General features: G+C 42.1%; 1 protein-coding gene across 2 annotated transcripts in view; it reads right to left on the bottom strand.

Annotated features, from left to right (window-relative positions):
• Positions 1–21,893, bottom strand: part of LOC149456445 (calpain-13-like) — a 112,768-nt gene that overhangs the window by 14,546 nt on the left and 76,329 nt on the right. The window contains exons 14-19 of one of the 2 annotated variants that reach the window (XM_089685117.1): positions 21,830–21,841; positions 17,666–17,871; positions 16,050–16,077; positions 12,098–12,148; positions 9,599–9,685; positions 1,494–1,544 (exon numbers count right to left, since the gene is read on the bottom strand). In XM_089685117.1, coding sequence (XP_089541243.1) covers positions 1,494–1,544; positions 9,599–9,685; positions 12,098–12,148; positions 16,050–16,077; positions 17,666–17,871; positions 21,830–21,841 — 435 coding nt within the window. The remainder of the gene's footprint in view (positions 1–1,493; positions 1,545–9,598; positions 9,686–12,097; positions 12,149–16,049; positions 16,078–17,665; positions 17,872–21,829; positions 21,842–21,893) is intronic. The other variant, XM_089685118.1, reaches the window with a different exon arrangement.

Raw genomic sequence — 21,893 nt, 5'->3', positions numbered from 1 at the left:
TGGAAAACAATCTACCATTAATGCTCTCAATTGTGTAAAAGCTGGATCTAAAATTGTATTTCCACTTTTGCAGCCAAACCTCAGGATATGTTTACAGTTTACAGTATGTGTTCCAGTTCACACAGCACACCTAAAATATGTATACATTTAAAATATTTGTTTTTTTCTTAACATCTAGATGCTTGTTTGGAGCAGTCTTTTGGACAGACTGAAAGCTACTCTGAACAATTTCAAAGTGAGTCTCTCCCTCAAGACTGGGAATACATTGACATACATTGCAGAACCCTTTGTTAAAACAGATGGTGTTCAAATCTAGTTTACAAATGATAATTAGATCTGCCAGCAAAATACAGACAAAGTTAAAGTATAGGCAAAACTTTTTTTTTTTATTTTGGATAGAGTAAGGGAAGGTTATAAAACCTGTCATTTTTTTGCCACCTGTGTCCCATTGGGGAGATTTACATTCACTTCCTGTCTCATTGCCTAAACAGGAAGTGAGAGGAAATCCCTGCCAGTTAAGAGAATCCTTTGGGACCCCCAGGTCACCAGAACTAGTGTCTACACTGGACGATTTTCCCTGTATTTATGTTCTGGAGACAGCCTAAAATTTGGGATTTTCTCTTACTTTCACTTTTGATGATAATGGTAAGCAGGACAAGTAGAGAGGGTAAATATCCCTAATGGGGGCAGAGGTAGCAATAGGAACCTAACAAATGTTCTAATCCCTCTTCACTCTATCCAAAACTAAAAAAAAAAATAAACAGTTTTATCTTTAGTTATACTTTAAAGTATAATGAAAGGGAAAATCTTTTTTAGCTGTGGACAGAGTGGAGAAGGAGTAGAATGCTTGTCAGGTTTTTATTGCTGTCTGTGCCCCTGTTAGGGAGATTCACCCTCTCTATTTGTCCTGTTTAACATTATCATTGAAAATGAAAGTAAAAGAAAACCCCAAATTGTGGGTTGTCCCCAGAAAATTAATAGAGGGGAAATCTTCCAGTAGGGACATAAGATCTGGTGACCTGGGGGTCCCCAAGGAATTTCCTTAATTTCAAGGGATGTCCCTCACTTCCTGTTTCAGCTATGGGAAAAACTATTTGACAGGGGTTATATTCCTCCGTAACTCTATCCAAAATGAAAAAAAAAATGTTTGCCTATAGTTCTACTTTAGGTATTAGTAACATAAATGTGATTTTAAATCCTCACAAATAACCAGTGAAATGACTGGCAACAGGTGATACACTGAGATGAAGCAGCTTGTCTGAGATTTCAGAAAGTATGGGGCAGAGAGTTAAAGTTACACACTGCGGAGCTCAGTGAGGAGAGCTCTGAGAGCTGATTGGAGGGAAGGGATACACCTCCTCTACACAGTGCACAGGAACAGAGCTGATGCTGTCAATTACAGGCTGTGTGCTGGAGGTCCCCCCTCCTGTCACCTTAGGATCACATCAATACCTATCGTAAATCATGAAAAAAAAATTGACCGTATCTCGTACCTTGGTGGCGTAACTTTTGAAGACATTTTTGTAAGTTTCATTTTCATGCTCCTGAAACAGACATAGAAGGGAGAAAACATTTGTTAAATAATTGATATCAAGATGCAAAAATACTAAAGTTTAAAGCCCAAACATAGGCATGATAATTTCACTGATTTCCTGACTGCCTATCACACTTGCTGAGGCTCTGAAGTACCAGGGCAGTAGAAACACCCACAAAATGACCTAATTTTGAACAGCTGACCATCTGAAGGCATTTTTTAGGAGACATGATGAGCCTTTTGAAGATTTAATTTTTCAGCCACATGCAGGAAGAAAATGGAACTTTATTTTTTTTTACACAAAGATGTCAGTTTCATAAGATATTTCTCACACACAGCATGGGCATACTTAGAATTACACCACAAAACACATTTTGCTACTCCTTCTGAGTATGGGGACACCACATTTGTGAGATTTTTTTTCAGTGTTTAGACTCATTATGTAGCAGACTGCGTATCCCAAAAAATCAACCAACATTGCATTAAAAACAGTGTACCACAATGCTCACCTGTACACGACTTGTCAGGGAATGTAGCTTAGTGTAGCCTCACCTGTAGCAGTCCCTGTTTCTATAAGCCAAGCAAGCCTAGCCTACTGGTACGTAGCTGCTCACAGGAATGCCATCTTCACTGGTCAGGAAGTATGGGAGGCCAAACAAAAGAGTTTCTGTGGTTCCAGGAGTGCAGTTGTCTCCAAGGGATGGCTGGGACTGGTGTCTTGTGGGAACATAGTCAGTGGGACATGCAGATAGGTCAGTTCAGGTGGCAGGCAGAAACTGTTGGGAATGCAACAGCATGTACTATAATGTACTATATACAGTATTCTGTGGTAATATCACTTGACCAGTAGATGGCACTGTACGCTAAAGGTTACTAGTTGTGTATGTGTAAAACTTGCTGGTTCTTTCCTCTTCTCTATCATCTCTTCAGGAAGTAATGTGTCTGTAATATATGGCTGCTGAAATGTGCTCTGTATGTTTGTAACTTAAGCCACACAAGTAAAGTCTGAATTCTGCTATCACTACCAGTGTCTTCTCTAACACATAACCAACAGGTTATGGGCCCAGCTCCAGACACTGAAAAAAGGAAAACTACAAGCAAGTAAGTGCTGCATTTACAATCCTACCAATTCACTGAAAGATGGCAAGTGCTTCAGATATGAAGTTCACAATAGCAAAGCTCAACAATACCAACTACCAGCTATGGAAGTTTAAGCTTGAAATGCTGTTATCCAAAGATGACTTGTGGCAGGTACTAGATACACACAGACCCAATGACAACCCGGAAGAATGGGACAGGAAAAACAGGCAAGCAAAAGCAGTCATAAGCCTGTTAGTGGAGGACGATCAGCTCATTCATATAAGGAAAGAAAGCACAGCTAAAGGTATGTGGACTGCATTACAAAGACTGCATGAACATGCAAACCTAAACAGTAAACTATATCTACTGCGCAAACTGTATAAGATGAGGCTGGAAAAAGGGCAGAAAATGGGTGAACATGTAAATGCTATGCTAGAAATTGTGGACCAGCTGGGTGCAATAGGTGAAGAAATAAAAGGAAACCATGTTGTGGCACTACTTCTGCGCAGCCTTCCAGAATCATACAGTGCCCTTATAAATGCTCTAGAAACTAGACCGGAAACTGAACTGACGCTAGAATATGTTAAGGGAAAATGAATTGATGAATACAGCAGAAGAAAGAAAAATTTGCATAGTGAAGAGAACGAGAGACCAGAGGCAGCTCTGAAGGTGCATGAAGGCATAAGACAAAGCAAAGAAACCAGGGTATGTTTTCGCTGCAAAAAGGCCGGTCACCTGAAAAAGAACTGTTCAATCTGGAAAGCTGAGCAGCAAAAGCGGGAGCTACCCACAAGAGAAAGAGCCAAAGCAGTCATGAAAGAAAATGAAAGTGCATCATGGAGTGGTACTTTTAAATTGACTCAGAATAGTACCTCACATGGATGGTACATTGATTCAGGGGCAACAAGTCACATGACAAGCGACGAGACATTCTTCACAGAAATTGATTTTAGTGTAAAAGATAAAGTCTTCCTAGCAAATGGGAAAAGTATTACAGCAGAAGGTAAAGGTCAGGGATTTCTGAACTGCAAAACGCCATCAGGGGGCAAGCAGAGCATCCTTGTAAAGAATGTTCTATATGTTCCAAGCCTAAAAGGAAGCCTATCAGTTAAAACCCTTGCAAGCAATGGACTCACTGTCCAGTTCAGAGGTAATGAATGCACAATTCAAAATGGAAAGCAAATTCTAGTAAGAGGAAGATTAAATGAACATCTGTACAAACTCATCACTGAAAGTGAGAAGGCTAATGCAGCAACTCATAACCCACATGACAAGTGCATCCACCTGTGGCATAGAAGATTGGGGCATCGAAACCCAGAAGCTATAAAGGACTTTGCAAAGAGAGGTCTATCAGAAGACATGAAAATATTGCCTTGCCACACACTCAGCAAGTGCACGTGTTGCATCAAAGCAAAGGCCACCCGAACCTCTCTTCCACAGACCAGTCAGAGTAAAACCATTAAACCCATGGAACTGATACACAGTGATGTGTGCGGACCAATGAAAACCATCACACCTGGCGGGAACAGATATTTACTGACTTTCATCGACGATTATTCCAGGTACACAATAACGTATCTAATGAAGCACAAAAGTGAGACATTAGAAAAATTTCGAGAGTTTGTAGCTATGACAAGCAACAAGTTTCAAAGGAAACCTGGAATAATACGCACTGACAATGGAGGGGAATATATGAATAAAGAGATGGAATCATACCTAAAGAAACAAGGTATTATACACCAAACAACCGTACCATACACTCCTGAGCAAAACGGTGTAGCGGAAAGAAAGAATCGCACTCTTGTAGAAATGACAAGATGTTTGATTACGGACGCTGGCTTACCTAACAAATACTGGGGTGAAGCAATAATGACTGCAACATACCTACAAAACAGGCTCCCATCAAAAGCTATTGAGAGTACACCATATGAAATGTGGAATGGATCAAAACCCAACATAGGACACATCAGAGTATTTGGCTGTAAAGCATATGCCCACATTCTAAGTCAGAAATGCTCCAAGTTGGAGAACAAAGCCATAGAAGGCATTCTGGTTGGCTACAGTAAGCAGAGTAAGGGATATAGAATCCTTTGTCCAAACACCAACAAGGTCACAGTAAGCCGCAGTGTTTATTTTGATGAAAGTGAAGCACCAGATAATACAATTCTTGAAAAATGTGGAGAGGATTTACACACTAAATCGTCAAGAGACACTGACCCATGCGAAGCAGGACAAGAGCCAGAACAAGAAGTGGAACTTACAATCAACGAGCCAATAGAATCCACTGAACAACAAGAAATCAGAAGATCCTCTCGAATGACAAAAGGGATACCACCCCGCAGGTTATCATACGCTGCTAAAACACATCAAACACAGGAGCCAACATCCTGGGAAGACATAGAAACTTTGCTGAGAAGGGAAGCCGATCAGTGGAGAAAAGCAGCTGAAGAAGAAATAAAATCACTTCAAGAAAATAAAACTTGGTCACTAACAGAACTCCCTCCTGGTCGCAAAACCATCAGAAGCAAATGGACTTTTAAAGTAAAATATGATGCAGAAGGAAACATCCATAGATACAAAGCAAGATTAGTTGCCAAGGGATACTCCCAGAAATTTGGAGAAGATTACGATGAGACATTTGCTCCAGTTGTGAAACCATAAGAACACTCCTTAGTATTGCTGCCGGAAAGGGAATGCAAGTAAAGCATCTAGATGTCAAAACTGCCTTTTTGTATGGAGACATCAAGGAGGATCTGTACATGGAACAGCCACCAGGCTTTGAGAAAGAAAAGAACCTTGTATGCAAACTGCAAAAGAGCATCTACGGGCTCAAGCAAGCGGCGAGAGCATGGAATGAAAAAGTGAACAAAATACTCAGAAAGGAAGGGTTCTCAAAAAGTAAAGCAGATCCATGTCTGTATTCAAGGAATCAAGAGAACAAATGGACATACATCCTAATATACGTCGATGACATCTTGACGTGTTTTGAACAAGAAGGGGACTATGACCAAATAGTTCACAAACTGAAACAAAATTTTGAAATTAAAGAGTTGGGGAACATTACTCACTACCTAGGAATTCAAATAGAGCGGGAAGAGGATGGAAGCTATCTTCTTAACCAAAGTCAGAAAATTACAGAAATGTTAGAACAGTTTCACATGCAAGATGCAAAGGAAGTGAAAACACCAATGGAACCAGATTATCTAAAAAACAATGGAACAGAAAACTTGTTACCTAACAATGATTATTACCGCAGGGCAATCGGAAAATTGCTATACATCGCCACCGTGACAAGACCAGACATTGCCCTAGCAGTGGGAATACTTTGCTGGAAAGTCGCAACACCGTGTCAACGCGACTGGAATGCAGTAAAGAGGGTAATGCAATACCTAAAGGGAACAAATCGGATGAAGCTGCGACTTCCAGCATCGTCAAACCCAAAACTGATTGGATATGTGGACGCCGATTGGGCTGGAGACACCACTGACCGCAAATCTACAAGTGGTTACATCTTCCAGTATGGACAAGGAACCATAAGCTGGTCTAGTCGGAAACAAGTGACTGTTGCACTCTCTTCGACTGAAGCGGAATACATAGCAGCAGCACATGCATGTCAAGAAGCCATTTAGATTCGTCAACTTCTACTAGACATGGGACTGAATATGTCACAACCCACACCCATCTTTGAAGACAATCAGGGATGCATAAAGCTAACACACTCTGAGAAGATTAACCCAAGAACCAAGCACATTGATGTCAAGATATCATCTCCTCAGAGACATGCAAGAACAAGGGGTTATCAACATCCAGTACTGCCCATCAGAGGAGATGACTGCAGACGCACTCACCAAACCTTTGCCAAGGGAACGTCATTGTTTTCTACAAAAGAGACTAAATGTCATATAATTATGCACATGCCGTTGAGAAGGGGTGTTGGGAATGCAACAGCATGTACTATAATGTACTATATACAGTATTCTGTGGTAATATCACTTGACCAGTAGATGGCACTGTACGCTAAAGGTTACTAGTTGTGTATGTGTAAAACTTGCTGGTTCTTTCCTCTTCTCTATCATCTCTTCAGGAAGTAATGTGTCTGTAATATATGGCTGCTGAAATGTGCTCTGTATGTTTGTAACTTAAGCCACACAAGTAAAGTCTGAATTCTGCTATCACTACCAGTGTCTTCTCTAACACATAACCAACAGAAACATGGTCAATAAACAGGCAAAGAATTGGTCCAGGTGGCAGGCAGAAATGTGGTTAATACATAGGCCAGGGTCAGCACAGGTAGCAGACAGAGGCAACACTGCAGTGGTGTGGCGGTGATCAAGAACAGTGTTGCTGGTTACATTGGCTCTGGTGACACTGGCACAGGTGTGGCTAGTGATAAGGAACATTGTTGCTGGCTGCACTGGTCTGGTAACATTGTCACTGGCACGGCAGTGATAAGGAACACAGTTGATGGCTTACACTGATCTGGCAGCACTGGCACTGGTGTGACAGCGGTCACATACACTGTTGCTGGCTTACACTGGTCTGATGACACTAGGAATGGTGTGGTGGCGATCAGGAACACTGTTGTTGGCTGCATTGGTCTGGTGACACTGGGACTGGTGTGGCAGCATTTAGGAACAGTGTGCTGGGCTTTTACCTGTCTGTGAAACTAGCACTGGTGTGGCGGAGATTAGGAATACTGTTGTTGACTTGCACTGGCTGTGATGACACTGGGACTGGTATGACATTGATCAGATACACTATTGCTGGCTTACATTGGTCTAGTGCCACTGTGATTGGTTTGGCAGTGATCAGGAAAACTATTGCTAGCTTAAAAAAATAAATATAACCCCAACAAGAAAAAGCTAATGGGGTTTTAAAGGTACCAAACCATATACAACAAAAACTATATATAGATCTGAAACAGAAATTGAAAAGAGTTTACCGCCTTTTATTTGGTAAAAAAAAAACACCATCATGGTGGAACATGAGGGAGTAAGGGTATAGTTTGTAACAATGGGGGTCACCATTTACCATTTTGTATTGTAATTCTCTATATTGACATTTCAGATTTTCATAGTAGATACACATTTCCACTTGACTGGCAGTCACTGATACCAATAGATGAGGGCCTCCCTCCTTCCATGCGTGAATCTAATGTCCCATATATGATGCACTGGTCCTATGGGAGGTCATCAATATCATCAAATGGTAAATGCTGTTAGCTTTTTATCTTTATTGTTTTTCTAATTTTATGTATGGTCATATATCCATAATGTATCTTCTGGCTTATTCTTGCTCTATTGTAGGAATGTATACTTTGTCTCCCTGAAGAAGCAGGCTTTGTCCTGTGAAACACATTGGAATATATGAACAAAGTATCAACAGATATCTCTATGCTGGAACAACCAACCAAAATTGTATACTGGCACTTTTGATGTCAAGGAACAACTTTAAGAATATCAGTAACTCTACGTATTCTCAGTAGGCTACTATTTGTAGTTTTGTTTGTCCAATACATTTGGGCTTATTATGACCTTTAATCTATGTATCCAATTGTCATGTTCCACCATGATGGTGGTTTTTTGACCAAATAAAAGTCAGTAAACTCTTTTCAATTTCTGTTTCAGATCTAAGGTTTGGTACCTTTAAAACCCCATTAGCTCTTTCTTGTTAGGATTACATTTATTGCTGTTCCAATCAGGGGTGTGGTACCAGTAAAACCTTTTTACAAGGATCTGGAGATATACTGTCTCCATCTCCCACCCCACTTATATTTATTGCTAGCTTACACTGGTCTGGTGACACTGTGACTGGTGTGACAGTGAACAGGAACACTGTTGCTGGCTGTACTGTTCTGGTGACACTGGGACTTGTATGGTGGCAATCGTGAACATTGTTGCTGACTGCACTGGTATGGTGACAGTGGCAATGATGTGACAGTGATCAGAAACACTTTTTCTGGCTTACACTGGTCTGGTGACACTGTGACTGGTGTAGCAGGAATCAGGAACACTGTTGCTGGCTGTACAGTTCTGGTGACACTGGGACTTGTATGGTGGCAATCGTGAACATTGTTGCTGACTTCACTGGTATGGTGACAGTGGCAATGATGTGACAGTGATCAGAAACACTGTTTCTGACTTACACTGGTATGGTGACAATGGCAATGGTGTGGCAGTGATCAGAAACACTGTTGCTGGCTTACACTGGTCTGGTGACACTGTGACTGGTGTAGCAGGAATCAGGAACACTGTTGCTGGCTGTACAGTTCTGGTGACACTGGGACTGGTATGGCATCGATTAAAAACACTATTGATGGCTACACTGGTCTGGTGACATTGGCAATTGTGTGTGGTACACTGTTTCTGGTTGCTGGTGTTGCGGTGATCAGTAACACTGTTGCTGGCTTGCACTAGTCTGGTGACAGAGACTGGTGTGGCAATGGTCAGGTTGCTGGCTTACACTGGTCTGGTGACACTGACTTGTGTGACGATCAAAAACACTGTTGCTGGTGTACACTGGTCTGGTGGTACTGGTGATACTGGCAGTGATCAGGAAAACTGTTGCTGCCTTACAATGGCCTCTTGACCCTGTATGGGTGTGTCGGCGATCAGGAACAATGTTGATAACTTACACTGGTCTGGTGACACTATAACAGTGTGGTGGTGATCAGGGATACTATAACTGGCTGCACTAGTATGGTTACATTGGGACTGGTGCACCTAGGAATCAACACTGGTTGGCTGCACTGACATACAGTGCCATCAGAGCAACCAGCCAGTGTTCCTGATCACACCAGTCACAGTGTCACCATAGTGACAGTGACACTACTGTAGTGACTGATAGGTTATTTTTTTTTACACACTGAATGTTTCCTACGGTGCCAAGCACTGTAATATTTAAACATTTATTATTGTATTTAGAATATAAGTGACTGAATTTATATGCTTAAGAATAGAATTATGTGTTATATGTAGCGCTTACCCCTGAAGGAGCCACTGTTTCCTTAGTTCCCTTGTTCCCAGAACCCGCGACTCTACCAGCAGAACCACACTCCTCGACATACCCAGGCTGAAGAGGGGATATTTTTTGTAACAATATATGTGGCAACCAAAGAAATGAAAATGGAAACAACCCCTCAAATATAAACTATGATATATATATTATATAAACAAATAGCAAATAGGGTATACAGTTAGTAATAAGCCAGTAATCCAAAGAATTACCCCTAAACTCTATACTGGGGATGGTCCTTCCTAAAGAACAGCCGGCCAGTGCTTTGGGGCCCAGATCCGGTGTTGGAGCACTCAAGATAAGTTCCTCCCAACCCAGGTATAGGCACCTGCACTGCATCCAAAGCAATCAGTGCTGTTACTCTTTAATGGGGTGTTGCCAGCGGCCTCACGCTTCTGTGGTGACAGTTGGTCTCCCTCCATCCTCTGTCCGTAGCTCAGCAAAGTCAACTGCAGCAGGGCTCTCTCCAACTATTAGGCAGCAACACAAGACAGCAACATTGATGTTTGCATGTAGCAGGTGATGTCTGCTGTTCTGTCTCTCTGCGTTCCTGTGATGGTAAATGCATTGATTGCAGCCGGCCACTTGGTCTGTCCCCCACAATGTCTTCACCCTGAGCTAAGGAACAGACCTTCCCCTTTTTCTCCCTACAAGGTTCCGGTAATCCTGTTATATGTACTTCCACCACTAATATGAAACTACAGACTCAGTCTGTCCAGGGTCTACATCCCCTACAAATCTCAGTACCTCCCAGCATTCACAGCAATCCACACCCCTTCCTCTATGTTCCCTGAGTGGTGTGTGGGCTTAAAGTGTTAATAAACTCACAACAGTAAAATCAGTCTGTATATGCAGTAAAGCATTGTGTAAAAAGGCCATTTGATCCTATCTTCTCTGCCCCTCCTCTTGTTCAAATGTCCACCTGATAAGACAGACTGAACCTGTAGTCACATGCACATGCTCAGTTTAGTGTGTATTGCTAGAGAGGGGTTTTTTTCTTGGGAGAGTGCATGTGATCAGCACAGGGCCAATCAGCACTGTCCAGACAGAGGTCAGGGGTTTTGCATCCTCCTAGAGCAGAAAGAAAACTTCTCCTACAAGCTTTAACCAGTGCTCAGCTGGACACTGATAGAAGTCACAAGACTGATCTAATTGCTGATGAGAAAAGGAATTTAGCAGTTTATATTTAATAAAATAATTGAATTTCCATGTTGTGTGTACTGTAGGAGGCCAGATATAGTGGACGCAGGGTCCTGGGTTTAGTAAGACTTTAACCGGGCTGCTCACAACCCTGTATTGATGGATTCCTCCTTCTCTTTTTCTCCTGTCCTTCTGTCAGCTGCAGTGGATGGGAGGGGAGAGGGAATAAAAAAGACAGTGTAACCTGACAGCCCGGCCCATTGCTCCCAGGCCTTGATCCTGTACACGCCAATACATATATATGTAGCCCGGGCTACTTATATATGTATTGAAATAAGATTACATTTTCTGGTTAGAGGTCTTTATCCTCGCTCATTTTCATCTTTCCCTGAATAAGTGAGCTTTACCCTAAGAATCACATCAGAAATCCATATTTAGAGTGTAATATTAAATTATTTAGATTCAATTAGTAGAATTCCATATGATTCATGGAAAAATGGAAACATGGAAAAATGTATATATGTTTATCAGACTAAAACTGTGCAATACCAGAGGAACTGATCTCTCCTGATGAATAACCCATCAATCCTATGTGTGAAAATGTTTTTAAAAAAACCTCAAGGGTATTTAATTTTTTTAAATAAAATTTACCAAGAAGGTTTGGGAACATTTTCCCTATACAGTATATGTTATAATCTGTTTGAGCTACAGTATATTCTGAGACTCTACTAAAGTCCCATTTAATTTTATAAAGGAATCTGTTTGGAACCCTAGGTTCATAATCACCCACAATCTGCAGGCTGGTAGTGGGTGCAGGAATCGCACCTGTTCCCACACCCGTAATCACCCGCAGTCAAATTGCGCTGATCTTAGGAGACCCCCAGGGCTGCAATTCGTTCTTTTGTTGGTGTGGGAACTGCAGGGAAAATCAAATGGTCAAAAGGACCATGCGATTTCCATTCCGGCCGCATTTCAAAAAATGCATCTTGTTTCTGTGGGAAACGGGGGCACAGTAGCCCATTCAAATGAATGGATGCTACAATAGTGTGAACCAAGGGTAAAAGAAAGATGTGGTTATCACATATGTAAGTAATCCTCAAGTAGTCCATTGAGGGGTCGTCATAGCACTATATCTCTAACAAATGAAAACTGAGCTTGTATTTCATGACCACATTTTGTGCATGTGATGGGTATATGTATGTGGCTGATATCTGTACAGTAAAATAAACTGCCTCTTTGCTGCCTATAAGCTCAGGCCTACTGCTCCTAACTGCATCTGGCTGTGTATGCAGTGCGATGTTTGAAAAATATACTGAACATAATCGTTACCTTATTGTCAGAGAGCCGGCGGACACTGTCACATTGCTGAGGTTCGGGTTCCTGAGACAACAATGAAAGGGTTAGAACAATTGTGAACGTTATTTTGAGACCATATAATGAACAAGGAAAATGTGTACTGACTTTGTACAACTCACCTGTCACAGACTTGGAACAAGTATGCAATTCAGGAATTCTGATTTCATTTTCGGGATCTAATCTGCATGCTTGTTCCAGGTCAGTGACATAGAAAGTATTGAAGCCAAAGGCAGCCAGGCAATTTGTATTTCTAGACAGGATTCAGCAGTATCAATTATATTTCTCTTAGTATCCATATGTTTTAAAGTGGAAATTAAGTTCCGCTGTCACAAACTGTAAGCAGACAGGCTCTTTAATGCAGAATGCAATGTCTCTGCTGCAATAATATATACCTACCTGCCTGCTCACTGTCATTTCCATTTCTGTAAACTGAGCTGTACATGCGAAGCTCAGCTTACATCACCAACATGGTCCCTGTGTGCTGAGATGACTGATTCCTGCATATGCATGAGTGATGTCATCCTGTGCCAGCCAATGAAGATGGCCAAAGACCGGCACCCAGCAGAAGGAAAGATAAGTTTGGCTCTGCTTTAAGCTAAATTCCAGGCAGATAGAAAAGGCTCAAATTAATGCAGCCCTGTATTCAATAATTCATTATGATATGCTTTTTTTTAAATGCAAGCAGTGTAAATACCTCAATTTGACTTAGTATTGGCCATTAATCCCCTTTAAGCAGAGCTCAGGATAAGGGAAGGAGAAGCAGCACTAGGAGCTAATCAGTTCATGCGCTGACAGGGAGAATTTGCTGACAATGAGGAGAAAACAGTGTGAGATGCGTGCATCACTGGACTACTTTTCTTTTCACTGTCCACTCACAGGCTGGAGGCCGCTTCATGACAGCCTGGGCTCAGAGGAAGTGATTAAATGATGATGGCTGTCATTCAGCCTGGAAGACTAAGGACATCTTGTGGCACATATGAAGTACTGTGGGGCATAGATCTGGACTGAACAGAGTGGTATTGCAGCACAATCAGCTTTATTGTATTCAATTAAAGCCATTTTAAATCTTTTTTTTTCCTGCTCTAAATTTTAGACTCTATGCCAGGGGCATTAGGAGAAACAGCTTACTTTGTTTTCTTTGGTGTCAAAGTTCTTGCGTAGAAATCTACCCCCCCGCCCCCAAAAAAAAGGCCAGTGTCTAAGAGCATATTCCCATGATTTCACTATGATTTCATCTTTGCCCGGTGGATCTTGGAGAAGCAATCCAGAAAGTGACATGGATGATTAGAAGGTGTATATGCCGCACTGCAGCTTTTACGACAGAGTTGAGTAAGGCCAGTCTGTTTGGGTAAGAGTATTTTTACAGTAGCCAAGATGGGTCAGGATTTGAGTATTTTTGTTATATCGTAAAAGAAAAGGATGGATAAAAATGGTGTTTTTACTCTGAAGACATTAGTATGTTTTTATTATGGATTAGTGAAATTAATAAGTATCACTTCATCAGAATTTTTGGTGAAATTTTTACAAATCAGCAAAACCCATTGAAGTCCATAAGAAAGGCAAGTGAAGACTTAAGGAATTGTTTAAGGTGGCAATTTGTTTTGATGGGCCACTCAGTGTTTTTCCTTTGTGTTTATTTCATTTGAGAACACTAAGAAAGAAAAGTGCCTTCATTTTCTTAAAGAAGTACTCCTGGCAAAAACTTTTTTTCATGTCCTTGCTGCTGATCTCCTGCTTTCACCAAATATGTCCTCCATCTTCTTGTTCACTCAGTAGCTGCTCTTAAAATAGCCGATGATTTTCAAATAAAACTGGCAATCCCCTGTGGTTTCCCGTTTGTAAGACTGGTGGCTGCCTTCCTATTTCCCCAGCCTTTTTTCTTGGCACTTTCCTTCTGTAGTTCTTTCTCCAGGAAGTATGGATGTATTTCCGTCCCTGCTCACTGTAGTGGGTGGAGTCAGACTCCTGGTCTGTACCTCCACCCAGGCAGTGTTCTAAGAATGGCAGCTCAGGACACTCTGGGAATGTCCCTCCTCCCATAGCTTCAGCTAGGAGTCTTTGCACCTCCTGCACTAGTAACAGTCTATATACTATACATACTAGGGATTTTGCCGATAGGAAAAAAGGTGCCGATAATGGCCACAAAAAATGCAATTTTACGTATAATTTTACCGCTTTTTTAAAGCGTATTTGATACACTTTTGCTGCATTTTGAATGCATTTCAGGCCTGGTTCACACAATTGCAGTTTGTGTTTTGTCCATTTTGCAGTGCTTTTTGCAAGTGCAAAAACACAAAATGCACTGCAAAGAGCACTGAAAAATGAACAAAACACAAACTGCAAGGGTGTGAAACAAGCCTGAAATGCATTGAAAATGCAGCAAAAAACATAAAAAATACTCATTTGCTGCAGTTATGATGCATTTTTGAGTCACACAGCCTATGCAAAACGCACCCTGTGATAAAATCATGGCAAAATTGCAGGCAAAATTGTGGGAAAAATCTCAGCAAAGTTCCAGGCAAAACTGCAGCAAAATTGCAGGTAAAAACGCAGAACAATTTGGGGGAAATTGCAGTGTCAAATCATGGCAAAATCGCAGCAAAATTCTAGGTAAATTTGCTGGTAAAATAGTGGCAAAATTGCTGGGAAATTTGTGGCAAAATTCCCGTTGCTTTGTTTCTGTTGTGTAGTGGCCAGGAATGTGACAACATGGAAGCATACCAGCAGCGACGGCTGATAGAAAAATAGGAAAAAGAGTTCTAATATTCAATTCCAGCAGACAACAATGGATAAACAATCTAATTCTGAGCATTTGGTCATATTTATTATGGGAATAAAAACTGAATGTCAAGGCAATTAGTTCCTATTCTGTTGATGCTGGAGGGTGAGTGGTCACATGTGAGGATAGCAGTAGCAGCTGTGTGGGCACATTTTCTGTTGAAACAGGCGAGTACACATTCAACATGTACAGGCCTAGTGTACCCACCCACTCTCACTGCAATTCCCAAAAGGTGATTTTTTTTCTTTTTAAGACAAAATTTGTGAATTTCAACAAAACTTAAAGTGATTAAAGGCTCAGTTTTTTTTATGACAAACATGTCATACTTACTTGGTCTGTGTAATGGTTTTGCACACAGCAGCCCCAATCCTTCTCTTCTTGGGTCTCCCGCTGACTCTCCTGGCACTTTCCTCCTGCTGAGTGCCCCCAGAGCAAGTCGCCGTCAATAAGACACACATTGCAGCTCAGCCCTGCCCCCCGCTCACTCTTCACTGGCTGTGAGCAGCAATGGTTTCCACTGCTGTGTCTCAGCCAATGAAGAAAGAGAGACCCTGGAGAACCGAGGCTTCTGTGCACAGTGCTCGATTGAGATTGCGCTCAGGTAAGTATTGGGAGAGCTGTCAGGGAGGCGCTGCACACAGAAGGTTTTTTCTTTCATGCAAAGAATGCATGAAGATAAAACGTCCTCAGCCTTTACAACCACTTTAAGTTAAGTAATTTTGGCACAAAATCAAGTTTGCTTACATTTTCCACTCAACCCTAATTGTTAGAATATAAAGTACAGAGTTCAGAGCTCAAAATTCATAAGATCATGTACACTGAGAGTTCACAATTTGTAAGAGTTCCACTGTGTCTATGAGCTCCTTCTCTGCAAAAATCTAAAAAAAATGTAAAAGTTGTAAAATCGTCCTATAACCTCTCATTAACTGGCATGTATTTTACTGAAATTTTTCATAATTTCTCGCTTCCCCCATTCGTTATAAATTAATTCTGCAGTTTCCTTTGATGATGCTGGAGAATGTTTGCCGACAATGAATTATTTATCATTCTCAGAGAATCTCAAATAAAATATAATTGCAATCTCTTACTTATGGAGGTAAATGCCAGCAGGGTATTACAATTACACAGTAATGAGCTCATACATACCTTCATGCTTTCTACTGAGCTCAGCTCGCTGGAACGAGAAGATTAAAGTAAAGAAGAAAAAAAGGATAAAATTAACAAAAGAAAAAAGTTTGCAGACTGTTGCAACAATAGTGGCTTCCAAGCTATTTTTTTGTTAAAGTAAACTTGGAATGTACAATGTTTGTGGGGTAATAGCAGGTGGTAATAGATAGAAAGTCACATATTTACTAAAACAGCTCACCCTGCCTGTTGCTTATTAAAAAAAAAATTTAAGGTATAGGCACTGCACCTTTAGCACTCCACTTACAGGGTTTGGTGCCTATCTGACTTAGGCCTGAGCATTGCAACACGAAGGGTGGGATCAAGTCTATGCCTAGCCATGGATAAGTAGTTATCAGCACAGTGAGCAGGTAGTCTGAAGCACAAGACACTTGAGGATTCAGTGCAGCAAATTCCGGTGCAGGAGAAGGTGATTACACTGCAGAAGAGGTCAGTTTAGCATGAGAGATTAAATTAGAGGTTACATCTAGTTAGTGTTAGGGGCAGTGATTAGGAGGTTTATAAACACTTCTAGGCTACATACATAGTAGGCGTTTAGCGCTAGGAGAGGAGTCTGTACAAAGGGAAGGCTGTAGTTCAGCTTTTAAAAAAATCTTTATATTTTAGTAAGGGGACACCCATATTTTGGTAATGACATCACTGCAACCCCATCCTATTGCTTTTGGCCGGATAATGTCCTGGCCAATGGATAAATCATTCCAGGGATACCATGCTGTGCTGTCACACACATACTGTAAAAGCTTCGCAGCACAGGTAGGACCCACTCTGAATACTGGCGTACCTCTGTACACTAGTTCAGAGGTGGTCTTAATTAAACATGTAGTATAAAAAAGGGAAACGGAATAATAACCTGACAATTTTTCACCCTTATCTGTGTGGGGAGGGCTTAACCAGAGTACCCCAAAAAAGTGGGAGGAAAAAATGATCACAGAAAAAAGGTAGTTGATAGAAATGACTCCACCTACCGTATGTTGCAGGTTTCGCACTTGTTCAAACAGAAAGGTAATGTCTACCAACAAGGCACTTTTTCAATAGCAATATAGTTTGATCTTACAGGCCATAGAATTCCTGAGGAGCAGTTCCAGTGGAGGAGGTATCCAGACTACTGAGTCACCCTGAGATCCCCAAAGTCCTTGCAGTTTTTCAGACTGCATGTGGGAGAGAGTATCAGGAAGCCGACAGGAGACACAACTTGTAAGGGAAACCTACTCTTTCCCCTCCTTGTCAGGTATCTCTCCATAACACTGCTCATATTTCTCACCCTAACAAGTAGGGCTCTGTCCCTGATCTATGCCCATACTGAAGGCATGTCAAGATGGTCACTCAATGGCATGTCAAGGTGGACTTCCATGTTAAGATGGTCACCCAAATCTCACATAATTTCAGCATTCAATAGGAGATCCCTGCTCCCTCCCAAGATGGCTGCCTGGAGCCCATATAAGGTAACAAATTAGTCCTCAATGGCTTCCTGACAATCTGAATAACCGACACAGTGCAGTCCAACACCTGTCTGCATCTTCTCTACCTATAGCTGAAAAAAATAACTAGAATCAGGCTTTAACTATTGTTATATTTACATTGCACAGTCTTTGCTCTTCAAAAATATCTGTAGTAGAAACGAAGGCTCCTTTTCTCTCTCTGTTGTATATGGGACAATTACGTATTTCCCTGCTTCCAGGCCATGACTTATTGTAAGATCACGCCGTCTAAAGCAGTCCTCCAACTTTTGGAGTTTCTCCCGATTAAAGAACGAAGCTGGAAGCGGCTCTCGTGTGTCCTGGAACTTACAAATGAGAAGAGAGAATACAATGTTAAACACAAACAAAACTATTAACATCTAAAGGTTTACTATTCTCTTCTACATGCTCAGCTGTCTTATGCAGTGTGGTATATACACTTAGCTAGGCCTACAGTATAACTAAAAGCAAATATAGATATGGATAGAGTGGTATGGGGCTGGAACCACTGTTAGTTTTTTATTGCTCTCTGTGTCCCCGTTTGGTAGATTCAACCTCTGTAACTGCCCTGATCACCAATGTCAATGAAAGTGAGGGTAAATCCAAGATTTCAAGTTTTCACAAGGAATAGAGGGAAAATCTTCTAAATGGGAAAATTGTTCCTATTATACATGTCTTAGAGGGGATTACCCTTACATTTGAAGATAATCTCTAATTTCCAGTTGACTCTACAAGACAAACATTTAAGAGAAATCTCCTTAATAAGACTCAGATGGCAAACAACTGACAGCAGTTTGAATTATTCCCAACTCTATCCAAAATGATAATAAAAGTCACCTGTTTTGCTGCTCATGCCATTGAGCATCTCTGCTAGGAAATTGAAACTTCTAGGAATATTGATTCTGACAGAAGGTTGACAGGTGGAACTTGTGAGCTCTGCAGAGAAATTAGGAGGTCAACACTCCTGGAAGATTCTCTGTCAACAGAGCCATGTTCTTTTATGGGAAAATTGTTTTGGCAAATTGAATTTTCGCAATAGGGTCAGAACTTTGGGATAAATAAATAATGGGATTGATTTACTAAGACTGGACAGTGCAAAATCTGGTGCAGCTCTGCATAGAAACCAATCAGTTTCCAGTTTTTTTTCTGTCAAAGCTTAATTGAACAAGTTAGAAGTTGATTGGCAACCATGCACAGATGCACCAGATTTTGCACTCTCCAGTTTTAGGTAATCAACCCCATTGTCTTCTGCTTGTTACATATCCCTTTACCTTTTATTGACGATGTCAACTTATCTCGCATTCATACAATTCACTTCAATATAAACATTTGTCTGATCATTTGGCTACTACCTCTACATAACTAGAATCTTGGTGTGCTTTAACTAATTCAGATCTGTGCAGTAATCCAGTGTGAAACTTTACCTCTATACAGAAGCCTGTAATAAAGACCAGTCACTGCTGATTCCCCTCCTTATGAGGGGACTTTGGTCTTGTATCTACCCCCTTCTGTAGTTTTCGGCAAGATAGCCAACAGTAGGTGGGACTGTTGGGTCCCTCCCATAGCTCTGCTCTCTGCACATGCTATGCGCAGTACAGTGATGATGTTGTTTCTACTTTTACAAAGTAATCTATAGGTTAACAAGGGCGTCTAATGCACACAAAGTGGATCTTTTGTGGCTATTGAGAAATACATTTAATTTAACTTTTTCTTACAGAGATTACATAAAAAAAGACTGAGACTTTGTTAAACCTCATGCACACTGCTGCTCTTAAACTCCTTTTTTGCCACAGCCCTTGAACTTAACTCAATAAAAGCCAATGTTCCCATGCACACAAAGAGCAGCAAAGTTTAGAGGTAATAAAATGCTTCTCTCCTGAACGCAGAAGAATTGCGTTCTGGAGAGAAGTATTTTGACAGAAAATGTCACATGCAGCAGAAGTGTGAGAAAACGCACTTTTAGCGTTTGGGCGTGATGTGATGTTGAGGAAGGATGCTGCCAGGAGTTCTAGTGGGATGGAGCCTGCCTGCGAGCCTGGAGCTGGACAGTCGGAGAACTTGCAACTTACTGGCCCTTTAAGAGAGGACCACTTTTATGACAGGGAAGGAGCAGCCCAGTGGTACAGGAAAGGATCTGAGTGAGTACACCTGCACCCCAGATTAGCCCCCTACTAGTGATTGATCTTCTATTTAACCACTTGCCGACCGCGCATAGCCGAATGACGGCTTCACCGCGGCCGGCCAGTTCTGAGTGGACGTCATATGACGTCCTCCCAGAACGCGCTCTCCTGCGCGCCCCAGGGGGCGCGCACCCGGCGATCTCCGTGATCGCTGTGTCCTACGGACACAGCTGATCACGAGATGTGGTGAAAGGCCGATCCCACCGGCCTTTTACCACGTGATCAGCGGTGTCCAATGACACGCTGATCACAGGAAAATGCAAGTGCCGGTTCTCGGCTGCACTTTCCTCACGCTGTCAGATCGTGAGGAAAGTACTGCCGAGAACCGGCAGTTGTCAGAGCGGGGATCGGCACCGATCATCAGGGCACTGATGATCAGTGCCCTGATGATCGGTGCCCAGCAGTGACCCCCGCAAGTTCCGATCAGCTGTGCGCCCACTAGCCCCGCCCACCCATTCCCAGCAGTGCCCCCACCTGTGCCCAGCAGTGCCCCCACCTGTGCCCAGCAGTGCCCCCACCTGTGCCACTCTGCAGTGCCACCTACCTGTGCCCAGCAGTGCCACCTACATGTGCCCAGCAGTGCCACCCACCTGTGCCCACCAGTGCCACCCACCTGTGCCCACCCACCAGTGCTGTCCACCAGTGCCACCCACCAGTGCCACCCACCAGTGCTGCCAGTCAGTGCCACCAGTCAGTGCCCAGGGGTTGTGCCAGTCAGTGCCGCCAGTCAGTGCCCAGAAGTGATGCCAGTCAGTGCCGTCTATCAGTACCCATCATCAGTGTCACCTATCAGTGCCGCCTATCAGTGCTGCATATCAGTGCCACCTATCCGTGACCCCTAATTAGTGCTGTCTATCAGTGCCGCCTATCCGTGCCACCTCATTAGTACTGCCTATCAGTGCCCTTTAGTGCTGCCTATCAGTGCCCATCAGTGCCGCCTATCAGTGCCGCCTATCAGTGCCCATCAGTGCCGCCTCATCAACGCAAATCAGTGAAGGAGAAAAAATACCTGTTTGAAAAATTTTATAAAAGAAACAAATAAACTTTTTTTTTTTTTTCAAATTTTTTGCACTTTTTTTAATTTATAGCGCAAAAAGTAAAGCGCCCAGTGGCGATTAAATACCACCAAAAGAAAGCTCTATTTGTGAGAAAAAAATGATCAAAATTTCATATGGGTACAATGTTGCATGACCGCGCAATTGTCAATCAAAGTGCGGCAGCGCTGAAAGCTGAAAATTGGCCTGGTAAGGAAGGGGGTATAAGTGCCTGGTAGGCAAGTGGTTAAAGGGACAGGAATAAAATCCCCTTCTCAGGGATATCTCCAGATTGCTGGGTGAAGAGGAGAGGTTCATTTAAGGTCTGCGGTGGTACATCAAGGAGAAGCTGGCTAGCTCTCCAACAGAGACTGTGCTACAGAGAAAGCTTGTGAATAGTTCCAGGAAGTTGTCCTCTGTCCTCAATTCCCGTGGGCATCCTATACCCCCTTGAACACAATGGGAAAAAAGTAAAGTGCTCCAGGTCGGTAAGTGAAAGACAAGCCCTTCTGACCATCAACCGTTGATGGTCTGTTCCGTGACTGCGGTAACATGAAAAGGCAAAAAGATTTGACTGCACTCTCTAGATGTGACAGATAAAGCTTCCATTTATTTATTCTTCACTTAAAAATCAAAAGATCACACCTCCAAACACAGGACAGGGACAAGTAAATGTGTTTCACACAAAAAACATCTATTCATTACTAGTGGTAGTAATGACTAAGCACATGTTTTTTGTGTGAAACGTGTTTACTTGTCCCTGTCCTGTGTTTGGAGGTGTGATCTTTTGATATTTACATGAAGAATCAATAAATGGAAGTGTTATCTGTCAGATCTATGGAGTAAGGTCAACTCTTTTTGCCTTTTCATCCTATACCCCCTTACCCTATCCCAGTTCTAAATCTCCTTAACAACCCAAAAAAGCAAAGCTCAAGGACTGATTTCTGACTTTGGATGCAAGCTTGTGTGGAGAATGCAGACTGCCTGGCTGTGCAGGACTATAGAGGGACCCAATTCCTTAGCATCCCCCAAGGGGGTAGTACTATGGCTGGAACTTTTCTTCTCCATACCTGAGATTCCACCTGGAGAGACAAAAAGAAAGACAAATAGATGATATCATGCAGAAGACTAGTA

The sequence above is a fragment of the Staurois parvus genome, unplaced genomic scaffold, assembly GCF_062004578.1.
Source record: "Staurois parvus isolate SC_StPar_1 unplaced genomic scaffold, SC_StPar_1.0 ptg000362l, whole genome shotgun sequence".
Classification (NCBI taxonomy): domain Eukaryota; kingdom Metazoa; phylum Chordata; class Amphibia; order Anura; family Ranidae; genus Staurois; species Staurois parvus.
The sequence above is the reverse complement of the archived record's forward strand: the minus strand, read 5'-3'. Positions and strand labels throughout refer to the sequence as shown.